Source organism: Peromyscus maniculatus, chromosome 4 (assembly GCF_049852395.1).
Source record: "Peromyscus maniculatus bairdii isolate BWxNUB_F1_BW_parent chromosome 4, HU_Pman_BW_mat_3.1, whole genome shotgun sequence".
Lineage (NCBI taxonomy): Eukaryota > Metazoa > Chordata > Mammalia > Rodentia > Cricetidae > Peromyscus > Peromyscus maniculatus.
The window spans coordinates 2,542,272-2,563,316 of record NC_134855.1 but is presented as its reverse complement, the minus strand read 5'-3'; the positions used below and the strand labels follow the sequence as shown (position 1 = coordinate 2,563,316).

General features: G+C 43.5%; 2 protein-coding genes across 23 annotated transcripts in view; one reads left to right on the top strand and one right to left on the bottom strand.

Annotated features, from left to right (window-relative positions):
* Strbp (spermatid perinuclear RNA binding protein) overlaps positions 1 to 21,045 on the bottom strand; it is a 181,166-nt gene that overhangs the window by 129,500 nt on the left and 30,621 nt on the right. For 9 of the 22 annotated variants that reach the window (XR_013050279.1, XR_013050280.1, XM_076568489.1 and 6 more), the window contains exon 1: positions 10,566 to 10,706. The exons of 2 other annotated variants lie outside the window; for them this stretch is intronic. The gene's annotated coding sequence lies outside the window, so the exon portion shown is untranslated. Of the gene's footprint in view, positions 1 to 9,382; positions 9,770 to 10,241; positions 10,515 to 10,565; positions 10,726 to 10,868; positions 10,956 to 12,024; positions 12,232 to 21,045 lie in introns of those variants that run through there. 11 more of the 22 variants (XR_006070957.2, XM_042274762.2, XM_076568497.1 and 8 more) reach the window with 9 other exon arrangements.
* LOC121828560 (uncharacterized) overlaps positions 1 to 21,045 on the top strand; it is a 54,340-nt gene that overhangs the window by 23,527 nt on the left and 9,768 nt on the right. Inside the window, exons 2-3 of the mRNA XM_076568758.1 lie at positions 10,069 to 11,226; positions 16,477 to 16,570. Of these exons, the coding sequence (XP_076424873.1) occupies positions 10,069 to 10,988 (920 nt within the window). The 3' untranslated portion in view covers positions 10,989 to 11,226; positions 16,477 to 16,570. The remainder of the gene's footprint in view (positions 1 to 10,068; positions 11,227 to 16,476; positions 16,571 to 21,045) is intronic.

The window sequence follows — 21,045 nt, the reverse complement described above, 5'->3', positions numbered from 1 at the left end:
CTTATGTTAGTCACATCTCTCTTGGGAAAGGCCTCAGGAGGATCATAAATTTCAGGCCAGCCCGGGCTACTTAAGTGAAACCCCAGGAAAGAAGAAAAGGGAAAAAGGGAAGGGAGAAGGAGGAACAGAGAAGTGCAAATCTACCTCTTGCTGCTTCCTACCACTAGCTTGGTATGTGACTCTGGAGTAGTATATTAACCTCTCTGGAACAAAGACAGCTTTAAAAGTTCTCACAAAGAAAAAGGCTTAGGAGAAATGAATCATTCGGTAGGCTCAAGGTCATTCTTTAAAGCAAGCGTTCACCTAATAAACTCAATGATGCCTTTTCTATTTAAAAGTGCATTAACTATAAATATAAGGTATCATTAGTAGCCTATAAATAAAGTATATATATATATATATATAAATCAACATTATTTTGCAAAAAATTCCCTTGTTCTTATTAACATTTCCTACTACAAAGCTCAAAAGTACAGAAGTCTAAAAGCATCTTATTCTGTTCTTGAATGCACTTAGAACAGAAGCTAAATCCTTCTGGCATGTTTTAAGTATAGGTTGTTATAGAAATGTTTTGACAACCAACACCCTAACTACCATTAATTAGGTTAGATGGCCAATCTTCTCCCAGTGTGATTCTATGTCTTAAGGGATTTTAAAAGGGGAGATGGCTCAGCACATAAAGGCACTGACACCAAGCCTGAAGACCTGAGTTCCTGAGTTCCATCCCCTACCTACACTCCTATGTCCTCTGGTCTCCACATGGTTAAGGGCACCCATACACATGGTCACATATATAAATGAGTAAATATAATTTAGCCTATCGTAGCCGGGCGGTGGTGGTGCACGCCTTTAATCCCAGCACTCGGGAGGCAGAGCCAGGTGGATCTCTGTGAGTTCGAGGCCAGCCTGGGCTACCAAGTGAGCTCCAGGAAAGGCGCAAAGCTACGCAGAGAAACCCTGTCTCGAAAAAAACCAAAAAAAAAAAAAAAAATTTAGCCTATCGTTCAAACCTCTTAATTTGAATAAGCATCACCTTCATTTTGACAAAGTAGTCAAGGTTACTAGTTGGGACTCTCATCATCTGACTTCAAAGAGGTAAGACAGACACTACTTAGATATGTACAGCCAGTGAAGCAGCAATAAAGGAGAGTTCAGAGTTTTATCAAGCCACTGAGAATATATAAACTGCTTTTACAGTTTGGAGCAACTTACCAATACACAGTGAAACAAGTTGAGCCACTGACTGCTCAGATGATTTAGCACAGCCTCCAAAATCAATTAGCTATACTTGGAGATTTACAAAAGGTAAAGGCTGGGAATCTTAAATTCAGTTTAGATGTCAATAAAGCACATAAGTGGAAAATAACACGTTGGCAGTGGGCTACGGAAGTCCAGAGTTCCAAGATAAAGAAAAGTTGGGCATTTAAAACCATGAGATCAGGCTCAATGGATGGTTAAGAGCACTCACTGGCTGCTCTTCCAGAAGACCCTTGTTCAATTCCAAAGCCTCGTCTGACCTCTGCAGGCTTCTGCACACATGTGATTCTAATACATACACTTAGGAACACACACAAGTCTTTAAATATTCTAAATATTTTTCAAAAGAGAAATCAGATAGGAGCACCAAAGGAGGGAAAAGCAGAGACCCCCATGAGGTGGTCCAACAGAAAAAGGTAGGAGCAATGAATCAGGATGGAAGAGGGGCTGAGAAAAGGTCAAAAAGGTAGAGAAAAAAAAGCATGAAACAGAAAGTATTTCAAGACAAGCAAAGCATCCACCATGCCAAATGCTGCTACTGGTTAAAATAAAACTTAAACTTGCGGAGCTGGAGAGACAGCTCAGCAGTTAAGCGTCCTTGCTACTCTTTTTTTTTTTTTTTTTTTAGTTGCTAGAAAGTGCTATTTATTTTATTTATTTTGTTTCTTTTGTTTGTTTGTTTGTTTGTTTTTTTGAGAGCATGCTACTCTTCCAGAGGCCCTGAGTGTGCTTCTCAGGCCTTAACTTATATTGTACTTAATTTTCCCTTTAAAAAATAAACATGATAGGGCTGGAGAGATGGCTCAGCAGTTAAGACCACTGGCTACTCTTCTAGAGGTTCTGAGTTCAATTCCTAGCAACCACAAGGTGGCTCACAACCATCTATAATGAGATCTAGCACCCTCTTTTGGCCCGCAGGCATACATGCAGACAGAACACCATATATATATATATAATAAATAAATAAATCTTAAAAAAAAAGTCGAGTTTACACTTCATTAAAAAAACAAACAAACAAACATGATAGCCAGGCATAGTGGTGCACACCTTTTATCCCAGCACTTGGGAAACAGAGGCAGGAAGATCTTCGTGAGTTCAAGGCCAGCCTATTTACATAGTGAATTTCAGGACAGTCAGAAGATCTGCATGGTAAGATCCTGTCCTTAACAAAACAACAAAATAAAAATATTTTATGATTCATAATTTTTTTATTTTTAGATTTTATTTTTATTTTATGTGCCAGAGTGTTTTGCCTACATATATATATACATATATATATATTCCATATATGTGTGCCCAGTGCCTTCAGAATTCACAAAAGGACACTGGATGCCCCTGGGACTGGAGTTACACAGATGGTTGTGAACTACCACGTGGGTGCTGGGAACCAAACCTGGATCCTCACCCTGCAGAACAGCAACTTCTCTTAACCAATGAGCTTTCTCTCCATCACAACAATTTTCTTATTTTTTCATCTCCATTCTAGTTGTAAACTAGAGGATGTATTCCAATTTTAAACATAAAATCTGTAACAAATATAGCTGATTCTAAATAACTCCATAGTTATCTAAAAGCTAGTGGACAAAACACCATTTTAAAGACCTCACTATTAATTAATCCATGATATCTACTGGTCCATGCTAACCTTGGCATCCTAAGTTTATCCACAGCTCAAAAAACAACTGACAATGTACATACCAAGGGTCTATGCTTATTCTTCCCTGGCTTGCTAACATACATAAAAATTACACCATCTTTCCTTCTAGTTCACTAGCTTTGCTAACTAAAACTTAGTTATGAGAGTTGTTGTAAAGCTAACCAATATCTAAAACCTCATTAGGCTAAAATGTAGACTAAGCTACACAAAAGCCAATATGTCAGTGCAATAACTGATGAGCTTTAAATCCTTCTAACTACAAACACATCTTTGAATGAACTCTCTAGTGGGGAATGGTAGCACACACTGGTCTGTAATGACAGCTTCTTGGGAAGCTGAAGTAGAGAATCCAGGTTCAAAGCCAGCTAGTCTATAAGCAACAAAACCCTGTTTCAAAAACAAAATCAAAAACTAGATGTGGTAGTTCATTCCTGTAATGCTAACAACTCAGGAGAGGCTGAGACAGGATAATTCAAGGTCATCCTGAGCTACACCGTGACCTCCAGGTCAGCTGGGGCTACGGAGTGAGACCTTGACTCACCACCAAAAAAAAAAAAGGCATGGCCAGGGAGACTGTTCAGCAGGTGAAGGCCCTTGCCTCCAGATGACCTGAGAGCCCCAGACCCCCACATGGTAGGAGAGAAAAGACTTCCACAACTTGTCCTCTGACTTCTACACACACACACATACACACACACACACACACACACACACACACACACACACACACATTGTGGTATAAGCACACACCATAAACACACAAAATGTAGTAACTTTTTAAAAAATGACTACCTCCATCTTATCTTTCAGAAACAAACCACTTACTGTAAGGTTACAGCCTAACTAGACTAAAATATACTTTTTTTCAGTGAGGTAACTAGACATAACCAAAGTCACAGGCTATAATTCTGTTTGGTTGGTTAGTTGATTGGTTCATTAGTTTGTTGTTTTTGGTTTTTCAAGACTGGGTTTCTCTGTGTAGTCCTGGCTGTCCTGGAACTTACTCTATAGACCAGGCTGGCCTTGAACTCAGAGATTCCCCTGCCTCTGTCTCCCAAGTGCTGGCTGGGATTAAAGTTGCTCACCACCACCACTGGCAAATTCTCACTTTTCAAATGGAAATGAACCATAAAGTCACATCATACAACACTGTGAATTTATTACTAATCTATTCAACCATACCCTTTCAAGTCATACTAAAGTTAACTTGAGAAAGCAGGTGTTTTATATTGTGTCATGTTAAAAAAAGAACCTGAACATCAAATTAAGATTTAGAGCTTCTTCCTTCATGCAGCCACACATGTAAAAAAAAAAAAAAAAAAAATATTTTGCAAGGCAGGTATTGTACTTCCTAAATACAAGGTACCTAAAGGACTTGTAGGACAATAAATAATTCAAATTAGGGATGAAAGTGACCAGTCAGATCACTCACTATTCACTATTCAATGTAAAAGTCACTATTCAATGTAAAAACTAAAAGCTAGATTAAAGAGTAACAGGATTCAGTCATAAACCATTTAATGGTTATATCACCATTAATCTGACCTTATTAATCTGTTTCAAGTGATATATAAATTAAATTTATACCTGTAAATAGTTTCCTAAAATTAGAGCATAAAGCTACTCATAGCTACCTGTCAGAAAGTTTTTCAATAGCTAAAATAATTTTGAAAAGCCAAATAAAAACAGAAGAGCAGTAAAATAGGTAACAAGTCCCAAACATGTCACATGAGACAGTGATCTACTAGGCAGATCAGAAGGTACAGTAAGACTACTATCAAAGACAAGTGTTGCCACAGTCATGGCAAATTAATGTCTAATAAAGCAATTTGCTTTTTACATGTTTGCAATGTTGGTCCTGAGTACCATCTGGAGGTTCCTTATAACAAATAAACCAAGGACAATACTGAAAACACCTTTAAATTTTTACAAATTGCTCCCCTTCAAGCAGAGTATACATTGTCCATCAAAGAAGCTGAAGCTGGAGAGACAGCTCAGTAGGTAAGATCACACACATACCACTCTGCAGACGACCCAAGGTCAGTTGCCAGCACTCGGTCACAACTAATTCCAGCTCCAGTGGAGCTTTACAGGCAACTGCACTTATATGCACAAACCTTACATACACTCAGACACTCAGACACACACACACACAATTAAAAATAATAAAGAAAAATATCTTTAATTTATTTTTTATGTGATTGGTGTTTTGCCTGCATATATATGTCTGTGTGAGGATGTTAGCTACCTGAAACTGGAGTTACAGACAGTTGTGAGCTGCCATGTGGGTGCTGGGAAATGAATCTGGACCTCTGGAAGAGCTAGTGATCTTAACTGCAGAGCCATCTCTCCAGCACCAGAAAAAAAATTTTTTTTTAAAAAAATAAAAGGCTCTGAAGCTCGGCATGGTAGTGCATATCGTTGATCCCAGAACTCAGGAGGCAAAGGCAGGCAGACCTCTGAGTTTGAGGCCAGCTTGGTCTACGGAGCAAGTCCCAAGACAGCCAGAGTTATACAGAGAAAGTGTCTCAAAAAAGAAAAATCTCGCTGGGCGGTGGTGGCGCACAAATTTAATCCCAGCACTTGGGAGGCAGAGTCAGGCGGGATCTCTGTGAGTCTACAGAGTGAGATCCAGGATAGGCACCAAAACTACACAAAGAAACCCTGTCTCGAAGAAAAAGAAAGAAAAACCTCAATAAATCAGAATAAGGAAGCTTTATGGCACTTGCAGAAGCAATAGTTCTGTTTTTCTGTTCTGAACACTGAGAATCAATTTTCTGCAAAAAAAGATATGAAAACATATATATATTATTCATGATTTAAGAAGTACTGCTTCGCTAGGTGGTGGTGGTGGCAGCGGCGGCGGTGGCGGCGGCAGCAGCGGCGGCAGCGGCGGCAGCAGCAGCAGCAGCAGCAGCACACGCCTTTAATCCCAGCACTCAGGAGACAGAAGCAGGCAGATCTCTGTGAGTTCAAGGCCAGCCTGGGCTACAGAGTGAGTTCCAGGAAAGACACAAAGCTACACTGAGAAACTCTGTCTCGAAAAACACAAAAAAAAAAAAAAAAAGAAAAGAAAAAGAAGTACTGCTTCTAGAAATCATGTTTAGAAATAATCTTGGGCTAACACTAGAACTCAATGTCTGTACAAGCTTCAGCTATATGACAGAATTCAAATATATATCAAATTCAGTATATTCAATTGCAGAGGTAATAGAAGAAAGCACACAGTAAAACAAGACAACAATGAATCAGAGACATCTCGGATATGCACACAATTCTCATCTCCAAGTTCCTTACAACAAACTTATCTAATAGCAAAATATCCCTCCCCTCTCTCTCTTCTCCTCTCCTCTCCCCCCCCTCCCTCCTCCTCCTCCTCCTCCTCCTCCTCCTCCTCCTCCTCCTCCTCCTCCTCCTCCTCCTTCTCTCTCTCTCTCTCTCTCTCTCTCTCTCTCTCTCTCTCTCTCTCTCTCTCTCTCTCTCTCTCTCTCTCTCTCCAGGGTCTCTCTACATAGCTCTGGCTGCCCTAATATTTGACCAACCACAAAAGTAAAAGGAACCTATCTCCATATTAACAAAAGTCTAGTCTTCCCAAGAGATTTAAACTTATGACATGTGCCTTATATCCCAGTACTCAGGAAACAAAGGCAGGTGGATCGCTGTGAGATTGAGGCCAGCCAGGTATATATATTAGGTTCAAAGACAGCCAGGGCTACATAGTGAGTCTTAGAGAAAAACAAACAAAAAGGACAAACTTGTTGCATATAAACAACTCAACACTCTTGGAAGGAAGATAAGGAGTCAAGTTTCTGGAAGAAAAATGAGCACAAAGAGATTAAGTGTCTTGTCCAGCCAGTCATCGGTGAAGATAAAACCAGAATTCAATTATTTAGCCTGCAAAGTCTAAATAACTTACCTTTCTTTAAAGTACCTACAAATTATCACAAGCTGTAGAATTTCACCCAATAAAATGTTTCATCAAAATACTATTTCAGAATTATTTTGAGCAAGGAAATATTGCTTGCCCAAAAACTAATAAAATGAACAGGATGGACTTAAAATTTATTCATATGGTGTAGGTGTGCTGGCTCATGTCTGTAAGCCAGCAGGCAGGAAGGTGTTTCTTGCGTTTGAAGCCAGCCTAGGTGACACAGAGATTTCTATGGGTATCTTAGGCTACAAACAGAGTAAGTCACTATCTCCATAAAGGGGAGGGGAATAAGGAAAGAGTAGTGACCATATTATGAGATAATTTTCAAAGGTTACTCTAGTCATCTCATATCCTGCTGTTCAAATTCCCTGCCAAGGAGCAATGAAGGGACACATATGCTCCTTATAATTATATTCTATACATACATCAAATCCCAGAAAACACTAGGCAATGGAAGCGCACATCTTTAATCCCAGGCCAGCCTGGTCTACAGAGTGAGATCCAGGACAGGCACCAAAACTACACAGAGAAGCCCCCCCCCCCCCCCCCCCCCGCGGCGCACGACAGGACTCTTCAAACTCTGAGAGTTTCGATCAAAAGTATACTAAAATACATTTCCCTCCAAAAATAAAATCCTTTAACAATGTCTTCTGAATATCATTTACTTCCTGCATAAACAATGCAAATCTGGATTTTAAAAATTATTAACTTTTTAACTACTTATAGTTAAAATTCAAGCTTCTTAAAAATTGGTGCTCTACTCCTCTCTTGCTATACTAGGCAAGATTCTGACTCCCACTTAAAACTGGTTACTTCAAAGTACAATGCCTACATGAAGATACTTCCCAAGTTGACAAATGAAAACCAATCAATCCAGGAAGTCCCCAAGTATCCAAAGCAGACCTTTTCTCTGAAATCATAGCAGTACCATACTACATACTATATGAAATACATGGAGTGGTAATTCAAGTTACTTCTATAACAAGATGAAATCTGCTTTTTAGCAAAATCTGACAAGACAGAAATTTCAGCTGTCAAGAGAATTCATTTTCCATGATTCTAGGAAACAGTGCTTACTATAAAACAGTCTCAAAGCAGTTTGCTTAATTCTTCCAAATCTCTCTCTCTCTCTCTCTCTCTCTCTCTCTCTCTCTCTCTCTCTCTCTCTCTCTCTCTCACACACACACACACACACACACACACACACACACACACACACACAGCTACAGAACACTAAAGGAGACAAGACACTGAAATGTCTGTGCTCAAACTCCTAAAGGTTAGTTCCCATATATCTGGCAGGCTGATGATGGCCTTTATGTCCACCCAACTCTAGAGGTATCTTCTCATCACATATACCATCAAAGCAAGCCAAAATACCAAAGAACCTAAAGTCTACTTTACTCGGGAGGAAAAAAGCTGACAATCCAACATCAGTTATTAACATTTTAAAGGTTAGAATCCAAAGGCTCCATTTCTGCCACTTTTAGAAGCTAGATGTACATTTTTGTCAGCCTGTAGTATGGGACTCAGGTGTTACATCATCCAATACCTGAATACTATCCCATTAACCAGGAAGCATCAACGTATCCCTTCCTCTCTCAGTGCTCTTGATGCTACTGACCTCTGGGATCTACTCTCTTTCAGCTCCACAAAATATCTGCCATGCCTCTGCTGCTATCCCATTTACTTTACCTCATGATGCTATATAGCTATTTGTCTACTCATCAGTCAACAAAGCCAATCAAATACACACCACATACATCCCAACTGGACAGCAGCCATTCAGTTCTCCCTTAGTCCTTCCCATTCACTGTTCTGGAACTAAAAATCAGGTTTCATTATCTCTGTGATCCTAAAAGAATGAACTGTAAGATATGGCACACAATTGAATGTCCTCTATTTTCTGTTAATATCAGTCTAGGATCCACATCCTCTGTCCATTGTCACAAATGTCTAGTCCCTCTAAGCCTCAAAGTAATCCTCTCTAGTTTTTTTCCTCCTACTCAACTTCTGCACTCTACCTTTTATTATCTCAGTGACCTAATAATTTTGGATCCTCTAATGTCTTAAAACTGTAAATATTCCAATCTTTCCTCACACTTCTACACCTGAAATCTTCCAAACTCTTAGGTAACCTACTTCTGAACGCTCTCCAACAGTCATTTCCTGCCCTAAACACGAGCATCCTACTTCCCTCACCACATCAACCCCATACAGCTGTCCCTTTCTAGTCAGACATGCATCCATACATCCCTACCAGGCCCTTCCTTCAGTATACGTTCTACTACAAAATACCCTTTCTTCCGCCGTTCTTCTCACTATCCCCTGCCTACTCCCTTCCCTCCTCCCTCTACATCGCACTCCAGACCTATCCCACCTTCTACTGATTTCCCTTCAAACACACCCCCTTCCATCTTCCTCCTCCTCCCCAACTTCTCTCCATACCTCCTGCCCTGGGAATATTTCCTTCCATATGTCCCTACACCTCACCTACAACTCCATAAACACCCCCCCTTCCCTTCTGCCCCACACACCTGTCCCTTTCCACGGTGCCAACCTCAAGGTTCCTCTTCTGCTGTTGCCTACCAGTGTTTCTCACACAAACACCCTCCATTTCACTTCTGCTACTACACACACCTCCTGCCTGGACACCTCTTTCCACCCAATCACCTAACCATTTCTCTCCGAAGCCCCTCAAACTCAGCCCCTGTGCCAATCACCCCTCCCCCCATTAGCCTCCACCTCCTCTCCCATGAGTACAGGACAAACATCTGCCTTTCTCCTCTAGCTTGTCAATCCCTTCCGTCTCCCTCCATTCCTCTGGGCCAGACACCCATCAAGGGACTCATCTGGGCGCGCGCGCGCGCACACACACACACACACACACACACACACACCCTCCTACCTGAACATTCTCAATTTCACCCGCCACTTGAGAGACCCCCTCCCCAGACACCCCTTGCCCGCCACACTCCCCGCTACGGACCCCTCCTCCGCCATTTCCCTTCAGGCGGTCCGGTGGCCTTCCCACTCTCCGCCCGGTTCCCTGCCCCTTACATGCAGCCCTAACCGGGGCATCTGCTCCTTCCATTTCAGCCTAGAGGTGCCCATCTTCTCCCTCCCTCCACCATCTCACTTGCCCCTGCCCGCCCCAAATCCCCCTTCACACACGTCTGAACCCCAAACGGAACGTCCTCCTTTCCTCTCAAATCCAACCTAGGCCCCCACGGGCCCCCAGGCCTGCCCTTGAGGCCCTGGTCACCGTGGGGCCGGGTCCCTCAACCCTCCCGGCTCCCTAAATCTGCCCACACCCTGTGCCCGCCCCCCGAGCCTCTCCCCGATTCCTGCCCGCAACGTCCTCCAGCACCTGCCCTGCGCCCAGAGCCCTCCCACCTTCCCCGGGCTCGCGCCCCGCACGCTGCCCACGCCCTCGGGAGACTCGGGGCCGGGACTCGCGACCCCGACCCCGAAAGCAAGGAGACGGCCGCAGTCCTGACACGGACCGGCCAGGCACCGCAGCGGCGGCCACAATGCCCAAGCCGCGGGGCCAGGATTGCGCCGCGCTCCTCGCCTCGGCAGCCGCCGCCGCCGCTGCTAAGGACGCACAACAAACAATGCGGGGCCCGGGCCGGCTCCGCCAACCGCCTCAACCGCCGCCTCAACCGCCGCCCGCCCGGGATGGCCCGCCGCGCAGGCGCCGGCCCCGCCGCAGCCTACCCGCGCCGCCGCGCTCCGCCCGCGTCCGCTCCCCGCTCCCGCTCCGCCGCCGCCGCCACCTCGTCCGCCCGCGTCTCCGGCTCCTCAGCACAGCGGCGGCGGCTGCGGCGGCTGCTGCCCTGGTGGCGCTCGCGGATCCGAGATCGGCTTCGGCGGCGACCGCGGCGGCGGCGGCGGCGACCACGTGACGACGCCGAGCACACCCATTGGCCGAGCGGGGGGGGAGGGCCCGCGGCTGCTGGGGAACGGAAAGCCCGCCCCCTCGCCCTCCGCGCGCCCCCCTGCACGCGCGCTCTGCCGCACCTGAGAGCTCCGGCCAGCGCCCGCCGCCGCCGCCGCCGCCTGCGCCAACTGCGCACCTGGGAGCGCGCAGGGCGCTCAGACCCGCGGCCGCCGCCTGCACCTGCGAGACCGCTTACGTAAACTGCGTCCCGCCCACCTCGCGGCGCCTGGTTCGGGCGGCGGCCGCACCTGAGCCCCGCTGCGCCCGCAACGTAAGCGCTGCTGAGCGGAGGCCAGCTGCTGGAAAGAGGGAAAGGCGCGGAAACTTCGTAACTGCGGAATCTGAGAGCAGCTCCCGGCCGCAATAACGAGCCGGTCTTCCCAGGCTCCACGCCCGGGTGCGGGACGCTTCCCCAGCCTCAGCCTCTACGCAAACGGAGTAAGCGCCGCAATGCCTTCCCGGGTGGAGGAGGGGCAGGCTGTACCCTGGCTGGGTATAAGACTCGAATCCGTCCTAGGCTCCTCTCCCACTTGGCGGTTGTGTGACCTTGGCTAAGTTACAGAACCGCTCTGAGCCTCAGTTTCCACTTCCCAGAAACTAAAACAATAATTCCGATTTAAGAGCCGTTGAGCAGATGACATAAAACAATAGATACGAATTTTCCTGGCACATAGCAAGGACGGAACAGAAATCAAAATCGCCTCTCCTCTATCCTTAACGGCCTGGGAAATGTTTTCCCTCCTTAGAGTTATGACAGACTAGCTGAAAACATACCCACTTTGTTCCAGCAGTGGTACTGGATACAACTATTGGCTGGCATCTTCTTGGTGGCTAGCATTCTGCCAGCCAGATCAGCTCTACTGTGTATGTGCGGCGTGCTCTGTACGGTGCAGGGAGCTAGAATGCCCTGGAGAAAGAGCCAAGGTCTTTAGCCTAAAGCAAATTCCTGACAAAGAACCTGACCACTTAATGCAAGAAGGCAGCAGGAGACTAACCTCCCACGCCAGTCCCCCTGATGGTACTCTTCTCATCTTGTTACACAAATATTAACAGCTCTGGACTGGTAATGATACTCAGTGATAGGACATGTTTGCCTGGCACGGACAGGATCCAGGGTTGCATCCACAACACCGTCCAAAAATATAACCGCTGCGCTTCATTCACAGAACAATGTGTCAATACTTAGTTGAAAAGCTTTAGCAGTATGGCCTTCAACTTCAGAGCATACACACTTACTTCCCTTTGCCCCTCCTTCAGGCCAGCTTGATCCTTAGGTAACTACAAAACTGTCTTTTCCAGAGTATGCGCGGGTCTGTAACAACCTCTGAGCTTCCTTAAGTCAGTGCGAGGCCACAGACCACTATGTCTGATTGGCCTTCTGGAAGGCAGGTTGTTCAGTCAGCTCAAAACATACTCCCTCTGGAGCTCCTTGGCTGCCCAGCTTGCACATCACCCCGTTCAACAATGCATTGTTATGTCACTGAACTATAGTCTTCCCTGGATCGTAAGCACCTTGAGGAAAGTTCATTCCTCTGAGTGAGTTGGGGAAGAACACATGCACAGAGGATGAGCTCATTAAAGCTGGGTTTTGCAGTATAAAAGGAAGTCTGCCAAGGGAGAAGAAATGCTGCAGTGTAAAGATCCAGGTTCACTGCACACTAGCTGTGTGACCTTGGCAAATCTAGGTCTTTGTGCTCTCCTCTGTCAAATCACACATAATTCTGCATACCTCGGAACACTGTTACAAAGAGTCAATGAGACTACATTTAAGGTATTCGGCCCTTAGAAATCCAACACTTAGAAATTGTATTACTTTTTTTTAAATAGGAAGAGTATATGTCATTAAGGATTCAGTAGTATCTCTTATTTTGATTTTTATTGGGCTTACAACTCCAAACATTCATAACAAAAATGAGCAAATGAGACTAGGCTACATGGCTCAGCAGGTAAAAGTGTTTGCTGCCCAGCCTGACAAACCTGAGTTAAATCCCAGAAGCTACATGGTATAAGAAAAGAAGCCCACAAGTTATCCTCTAACCTACTTCCACAGAAATGCTGGCCACGTGTGCCTACACTAGTACATGACAGCACAAAAATAAAAAATAAAAATGTAAAAAATAAAGCAAGCAAGCAGGGCAGTGGTGGCGCACGCCTTTGATCCCAGCACTCGGGAGGCAGAGACAGGCGGATCTCTGTGAGTTCGAGGCCAGCCTGGTCTCCAAAGTGAGTTCCAGGAAAGGCGCAAAGCTGCACAGAGAAACCCTGTCTCAAATAAAAGAAAAAAGAAAAAACATCAGAAAGTTATTAAACATCAATCACTTCTGGGTTTGCCTAGAAAATAGAATTGGATGTGAAAATGGAGGACTTTACTTCCACATTGCTTGAATTTTTAAGTATACATTTTAAAATTACATGTATGTATGTATATATGACTACGTGTGGGTATGTGCACATGAGTGGAGGTTCCCATAAAGACCAGACATGTCAGATCCCTTGGAGTTAGAATTATAAGCAGTTGTGAGCCACCCAATGTGGTTGCTGGGAACCAAACTCAATCCTCTGCAAGAGCAGCACTGTTCTTAACCACTGAGCATCTCTTTAGGCCCTGCTTTAAACTTTTGAAGAATACAAACACATGTGTAATTCCTTAACAGTTTAAAGGATATCTGCACATCATAAAAACATGCATCTCAACCATAATTCTTTATTATTACTTTGAGGGTGGCTAGGGGGGTAGTTTTTTTATTTTGGTTTGATTTCATTGTTTGAGACAAAGTCTCATTATATAACCCAGGCTGGCCTTGTTCTGAAGATCCTTCTGTCTCAGGCTCCCAAATGCTGAGGTTACCGGTATGAGCCACAACTACTGGCTTAACATAAGTCAGTTTCCGAATACTTGGGATATTTTTATGGATTCTCATAAATTCCTTCTGTCTCCTTCCCTATTCCCAGTCACTAATCTATTTTCTGTCTCATATATACACTTATGTGTGATACAATTTTTTCCCTGTGGTACCAGGAATTGAACTCAGCCTCATTCATACTAGGTGCTCATCTTTTTTTTTTTTTTTTTTCACACCTGAGGACTGAACCCAGGGCCTTGGGCTTGCTAGGCAAGCGCTCTACCACTGAGCTAAATCCCCAACCCTCATTCGTACTAGGTAAGCATAATGAAATCAGGGCTAGAGATGTAGCTCAGTTGGTACAGTGCTTGCCTAGAATACATGAAGCCCCCAGCTCCAGGTCAGTGCTACATAAACCAGCAGTGACAGTACATGCCTGTAAACCCAGGACTGGGAAGGCAGAGCAGAGGATTGAGAAGTTCAAGATCATCCTCAGTTATATAGAGAGTTCAAAACTAGTCTGGGCTAATAAGACACTCTCTCAGAAAGTGAAAGAAAGAAATCCACCATTTATGAAAAAAGAACAAAAGCATTACCTGCTTATCCCATCCAGTGGTAATGGTCACTGTTAATATAACCATTCACTAAATTGGTCCAATCTTTTTCTGTGCATATAAATATATATTGTTGTTGCTTGAGTTAGGTTTTCACTCTGTAGCACAGGCTGGCCTCAAACTCATGGGTAATCCTCATGCCTCAGACTCCCAAATGCATATCTGGCTTAATATATATCTTTTACAAAGTAAGATTATTGTATACTGTCTAAATTGACATTTTTCATTTAGTACAAAGTAAATAAATCGTTTTTATTATTTTTTGGGGTTTGGGGGGTTTGGTTTGTTTGTTTGTTTGTTTGTTTCAAGACAGGGTTTCTCTGTGTAGCATTGGAGCCTATCCTGGGACTGGCTCTGCAGACCAGGCTGGCCTTGAACTCACGAACTCACAGAGATCTGCCTGTCTCTGCCTCCTGAGTGCTGGGATCAAAGGCGTGCACCACCACTGCCCAGCTTTTTTATTGTTTGTTTTGTTGTTGTTGTTTGCTTGCTTGCTTTTTCAAATCTCTGCGTAGTTTTGGCACCTGTCCTGGATCTCACTCTGTAGAATAGGCTGGCCTCAAACTCAGAGATCTGCCTGCCTCTGCCTCTGGAGTGCTGGGATTAAAGGCATGTGCCACCACAACCTGACTTTTTATTGTTTTTAATACAGAGTCTCACTATGTAATTCTAGCTGGCCTGAACTCACAGAAAACCACCTGCCGCTGCCTCCAAGTGCTGGGATGAGGGGCAGGTACTGCCACATCTAGCTGAATACATCCTTTTGTTTGTATGCTCTTCTTGTATTTTTCTGCGTAATACTGTACGTTTTTTTTTTCCTTTCTTTCTTTTTTTGTTTTTTGTTTTTATTTTGTTTGTTTGTTTGGTTTTGGTTTTGGTTTTTCAAGACAGAATTTCTCTGCATAGCCCTGGCTATCCTGGAACTCTCTCTGTAGACCAGACTAGCATCAAACTCAGACATCCACCTGCCTCTGCTTCCCAAGTACTGGGATCAAAGGTATGCACCACCACCAACTGGCTATAATGTATTTTATGCATCATTTAATTAAACTACACTCCCTATAATGGGTATTACATCCTTCCCAGTATTTCCATTATTATAAACAGTGGGGAGATAGTTGACATGGTAACATCTTAAAGCTTAGCCTATTTAGAAATCACATCTAACTTCAAAGGCCAGCATTGCCTGTTTCAGCCATTCTTAGAACAAACATTAACAGAGATCTTATATGTGGAAGTCCCTAGAGATTTAAAAAAGAAAGAAAACAGTTATGCTGTCCCAGTCCTCATTGATCTGACACAAATAAATAGGTAGACAGATAGACAGATAGATAGATAGATAGATAGATAGATAGATAGATAGATAGATAGACAGACAGACAGACAGACAGACAGACAGACAGACAGACAGATAGATAGATAGATAGATAGATAGATAGATAGATAGATAGATAGAGATAGATAGATGTAGTTTTGAAAGGAGGAGTGGATGGACTCTGGTACACTGAAAGATGACACTGTGGCCATGGGAAGAAATATCCAGAGCAGTGCTGTCCCTACAATAGATGTGGCCATTTAAATTTAATGTATTTAAAAGTAAATATAATGTGGGGCTGGGGGATACCTCAGTGGGTAGAGTGCTCGAATCACATACAGAAAGCCCTGGGTTCAATCTCCAGCACTGCATAAAGTCAAACAATGTAGCCTATGTCTATAATCCCAGAACTTGGGGGGTGGAGGCAGAAAGATCAAAAGTTCAAAGTCATCCTTGGTTATATAGCAAGTTCCAGGCCAGCCTGGGCTACATGAGACCCTGTCAAAAAAAAAAAAAAAAAAAAAGAGAGATAAAATTTAAAACAGAGAAACATTAGACACAGTTAAAGCTCTCCAGAAGCAGGTTAGCACTGATCAAGAGCTCAATAACAACAAAGCAATAACAGTAACAGTCATACCTCACTTCCAAGCCCGTGTCCTGGCATCCCAAGTTGGTCTGGCCATCTCTCTTCTTCTTCCCCCACCACCCTGTCTTCCTTCTCTTCTTTTACAAAATCAGATACTGAACAACAGCCCGGTCTCTCTCTGGTGTCTGGTTGCCCCCCTTTCCTACTCCCTAAGGAACATCACTCCATAGCTTGTCCTCCTTTAATGTGGCCAGTCACTCTCTACTGGAAATTTTCCATTATTAAACAGTCCCTTCTATTGTTTGTTTGTTTGTTTTTTAATGAAACAAGATCTCCAGGCCATTCATGTGCATGCTACAGCTTGAGAAGCACTGGCCCAAATGCAACAAGGACAGACCAATCAAATGGAGCCTCCAATTCCAAGGTAGGATTGCTGTTGCTGACAAGATGCTCCAAAATGGTAAATAACCCTTGGTACAGTCCGGGGGGGAGGGGGGGAAACAGGGTCTAATCTTCATTCACTTTGCATAGCATTTGCCTCCCTGGAATAGTAAATCATGCTGGAATGGACTTGATTCATTTGAAAACTGGAATGAGCTGTCACTCCTAGATAATTACATAGTAAACTTTCCCCTACATAAGTATTCAAAAGTCATGCAGTGTTATGCACACACTGTACGACATCAAGCATCTTTGGTTTCCTCCTATCCCAATAAATGTTGCTACCCAGATTCAGCACAATATCTAGAAGCTACCCCCACGAATCCAGAACTACAGGCTATCATTCAGTGGCTACCTGTGACCTATTTGGATGTCTGCTATGCTTCTGTCAATTGTTCCTAACTGCTGAATCTTTCTCCTAAATCTAAACCCAAGTCAGTTTGTAGAACTTGTAGAAGTTACGTTAGCCACTGATCTTGAATAAGCCATAGACAGTAGGCCCTGTGTGAACAGAATTTATTGTTCTCTCTTCTCTTCACATTCCCTTAGAGAAGTGTCTTGCATTATTCATATATTATCTGTTGGATGAATGGGTTACAAAAATTCCCATTACTTTTTTTTTTTCAAGACAGAATCTTTCTGTGTAACCCTGGCTATCCTGGAACTCCCTCTGTAGACCAGGCTAGCCTCAAGCTTAGAAATATGCCTGCCTCTGCCTTCCAAGTGCTGGAATTAAAGGCATGCACCACCACACCTGTCTGCATGCCCTTTTTTGGATGACAAATCTCAAACGGATGTCAAGAGAGAAGAATCTACAAGAATAAACCAGGGACTTGGGATGAGGAAGTCTCTAGTTCTCCCAGAATTTGTTCTAACATCTGGATACATTTATTAGAGCCGCGCATGGTGGTGCACACCTGTAATCCAAGCCCTTGGGAAGTTGAGGCAGGAGGATTGCCACAAATTCAAAGGTAGCCTGGGCTACATACTGAGTTCAGATGAGCCTAAGATAAATCCCCAGATCCCCTGTCAAGTATTTCTAGAATTCAATTTTCAGTCTTCATTTTGGACCCAAGTGATTATCTAGACTCTAGATTCTAGAGTGCCAGTCTAATGTTAAATAGTGAGTCTTGGCTGGGCAATGGTGGCCCCAGCACTGGGGAGGCAGAGGCAGATGAATCTCTATGAGTTCAAGGCCAGCCAGATCTACAAAGTGAGTTCCAGGACAATATCCAAAAGCTACACAGAGAAACCCTGACTCAAAAAAAAAAAATAATAATAATAATAAAATAATTTTTTTTAAAAAGTGAGTCTTATCTGGCTATGATTCTGTCCCTCCTTCCCTTCATTTTTTTCTTTTCTTTTCTTTTTCTTTTTTAAAAAGTCTCACTGTGTAGCCCTGGCTAGCCTGGACTCCCTATGTAGACCAGACTGGCAACAAACTCACAGAGATCCACTTTTCTCTGCCTCCTGCGTGGTGGGACTAGAGGCATGTGCACTATATCCAGCATCTCCCTTCCAGTATTGTCTAGATATCATTGGTTATTACACTTTGCACTTAATAGGTAAGAGCCAGCAAAGCTGCTAACCCTTGTAGAACAGCACAGTGGAATCTTCTGGACTAAAATGCAAATAGTCAAACTTTAAAAGGGTTCCTAAGGAATGATGGATTTCTGGGCCCATTTCCTGGGTGTCTCCTTGCATTTTACCTCAGTCCCATGACCACTCTGCAACACTGTCCTCCCTTCAATAAGGACTTCTACAAAAGAAGTGGTTGTGGGGTAGAATGGGATGCAGTATGGAATCACATAGAGAATATTTGCTCTCATTGTAAGCCAGCTGGATGTGTAACTAACCCCTGCTGGTTTTAACTGTAAGAGTATTGCCAAGAGACTTGGTTTTTTTTTTGTGTGTTTTAATTAAAATCAGCCTATTAAGCATTAGTATGTTTGTTTGTTTTAGGTATTTTCAAGACTGCGTTTCTCTGTATAGTTTTGGTGCCTGTCCTGGATCTCACTCTGTAGACCAGGCTGACTTCAAACTCACAGAGATCCGCCTGGCTCTGCCTCCTGAGTGCTGGGATTAAAGGCGTGCGCCACCACCGCCCAGCTTTGTTTGTTTGTTTTAAGGGAAGTTTTTCTTTCTGTTGGAAGAAACTCATAGTGTGGAAGAAAAAGAATTGGAAATGAGGTTTCTTTCAACAAAACATATAAGGTAGCTTTGACTTTGAAATCACATAAATGATTCATGCAAATATTTAAATCATTAAGTCTTATAAATTTTAAATATTCACTAAGCCAAACACAGGCCCAAATATGAACATAACATTATGTGAGATTTGTAACATGTCTACAAAGAAGGCTCTATATGCCATTACACAGAACTGGACCATGCCCCTTTTGGAGCAACAGTTTATCCACCAACATAAGCAGGAAATAACATAAACCAAGCCTGAACCTGGGATGTACAGCCAAGTTAGAAATCAAGGATGCACTCAAGGGCTGAACAAGGCCATTCTCAAAGGCATAAGGAATCAGTTTAAGGGAGCTGTCATCTGGCAAAGACTGGACAATGAGGTTATGATGAAGAATATAACACATAACAGAAGACTTTGACCAGACTGTGGTGGTGCACACTTTTAATCCCAGCACTCAGGAGGCAGAGCCAGGCGGATCTCTGTGAGTTCGAGACCAGCCTGGTCTACAAAGAGAGTTCCAGGACAGGCTCCGAAAGCTACACAGAGAAACCCTGTCTCCACAAACTAAAAAAAAAAAAACCTTTGAATATAGAGGAAGCCAGAAGTTCATTGTTTTTAAATCAGTAACAAACAAACAAAACAGTTCACTGAGCTTGTTGTTTCTAAGGCCCCAACTTGTTACATAAAAGTTTATTATTGCATTTAAGGGTTTGAGGTGAATGGCTCAGCGCTAGAGTCCTTACCTAGCGAGCAACAAGAGCTGGATTTCATCCACACACTGCAAAAAACAGCTTGTAGGGGTAGGGAGCTTAAGTATTTATAGGAGAAGAAGCCTAATAATAACAATGGTCTTTTATTGAATGCCCTGTAGTTTACAGAGAGTTTTCCTGTACCTCATCCCATCACTGACTGTATACAGATGTTCTTAGATTCTCTGAGAAACACAGCAGCCTCTTTATACAAATAATGGCCGCAAGACTGGGCTTCTACACTGAGTGCCACTAAATAGGAAAGTTCTGTCTTGGAAATTTAACAAAAACTGGAGAGGTTTGTGTAGCTAGAGTTGTCCTGCCTTGCCCACAGTCAGGACCAATCTCTGTTACCAGCCAGTCCCACAGCTGCTTAGACCCAACTAAGTAAACACAGAGACTTATATTGCTTACAAACTGTATGGCCATGGCAGGCTTCTTGCTAACTGCTCTTATATCTTAAATTAATCCATTTCTATAAATCTATACCTTGCCACGTGGCTCGTGGCTTACCAGCATCTTCACATGCTGCTTGTCATGGCGGTAGCTGGCAGTGTCTCCTTCTGCCTTCCTGTTCTCTCAGTTCTCCTCTCTGTTAGTCCTGCCTATACTTCCTGCCTGGCCACTGGCCAATCAGTGTTTTATTTATTGACCAATCAGAGCATTTGACATACAGGCCATCCCACAGCAGGTTTGCTTTGCTTTGTTGGTTTATTGTGTGTCTGATCATGCAGTATGAAGGTCAGAGGACAGTTTTTCTGTGAGTCAGTTCTGTCTTTCAACCATGTGGATCCTGAACTCAAACTCAGGTCATCAGGCTTGACAAGGAACACCTTTACCTACTGAACCATTTTGCAAGTCCCTTAAAGTTTTCCTTTTAAAAGAAAAGAAAGTTAATTTGTTTTGTTGCTGTTGTTGTTTTGTTTTGTTTTGAAACAAGGTTTCTTTGTGTAGTCCTGGCTGTCCAGCTCTATGGACCAGACTTGTCTCAAACTCAACAGAGATCTGCCTGCCTTTGCCTCCAGAGTGCTGGGATTAAAGGCATGTGACACCACTGCATGGCTAAAAATTACATTTTGAGGGGCTGGAAAATGACTCAGTGGTTAAGGGCACTTGGTGTGCATGCAAAGGACCTAGGTTCAGGTCCTAGAACCCACATGACAGCTCACAACCGCAACTCAAGTTCCAGGGAACCTAATGCTTTCTTTTGGCCTCTGTGCATTCATATCCACACTCACACATAGAAATAAAAACAAAATAAATGTGTGTGTGTGTGTGTGTGTGTGTGTGTGAGAGAGAGAGAGAGAGAGAGAGAGAGAGAGAGAGAGAGAGAGAGAGAGAGAGAGAGAATGTGCTGTTTTCAGTAAATATATCTGAAATTGCATGACTTTTGCCTGACCCTTCCTGATATCTGGGGCTTCTCACAGCAATAAATATGGAAAGTCATAAAAAAAAAAAAATGAACCTAGGACTGACCCAGCATCTCTTTTATGCTCAGGTGGTCTAAGTAGT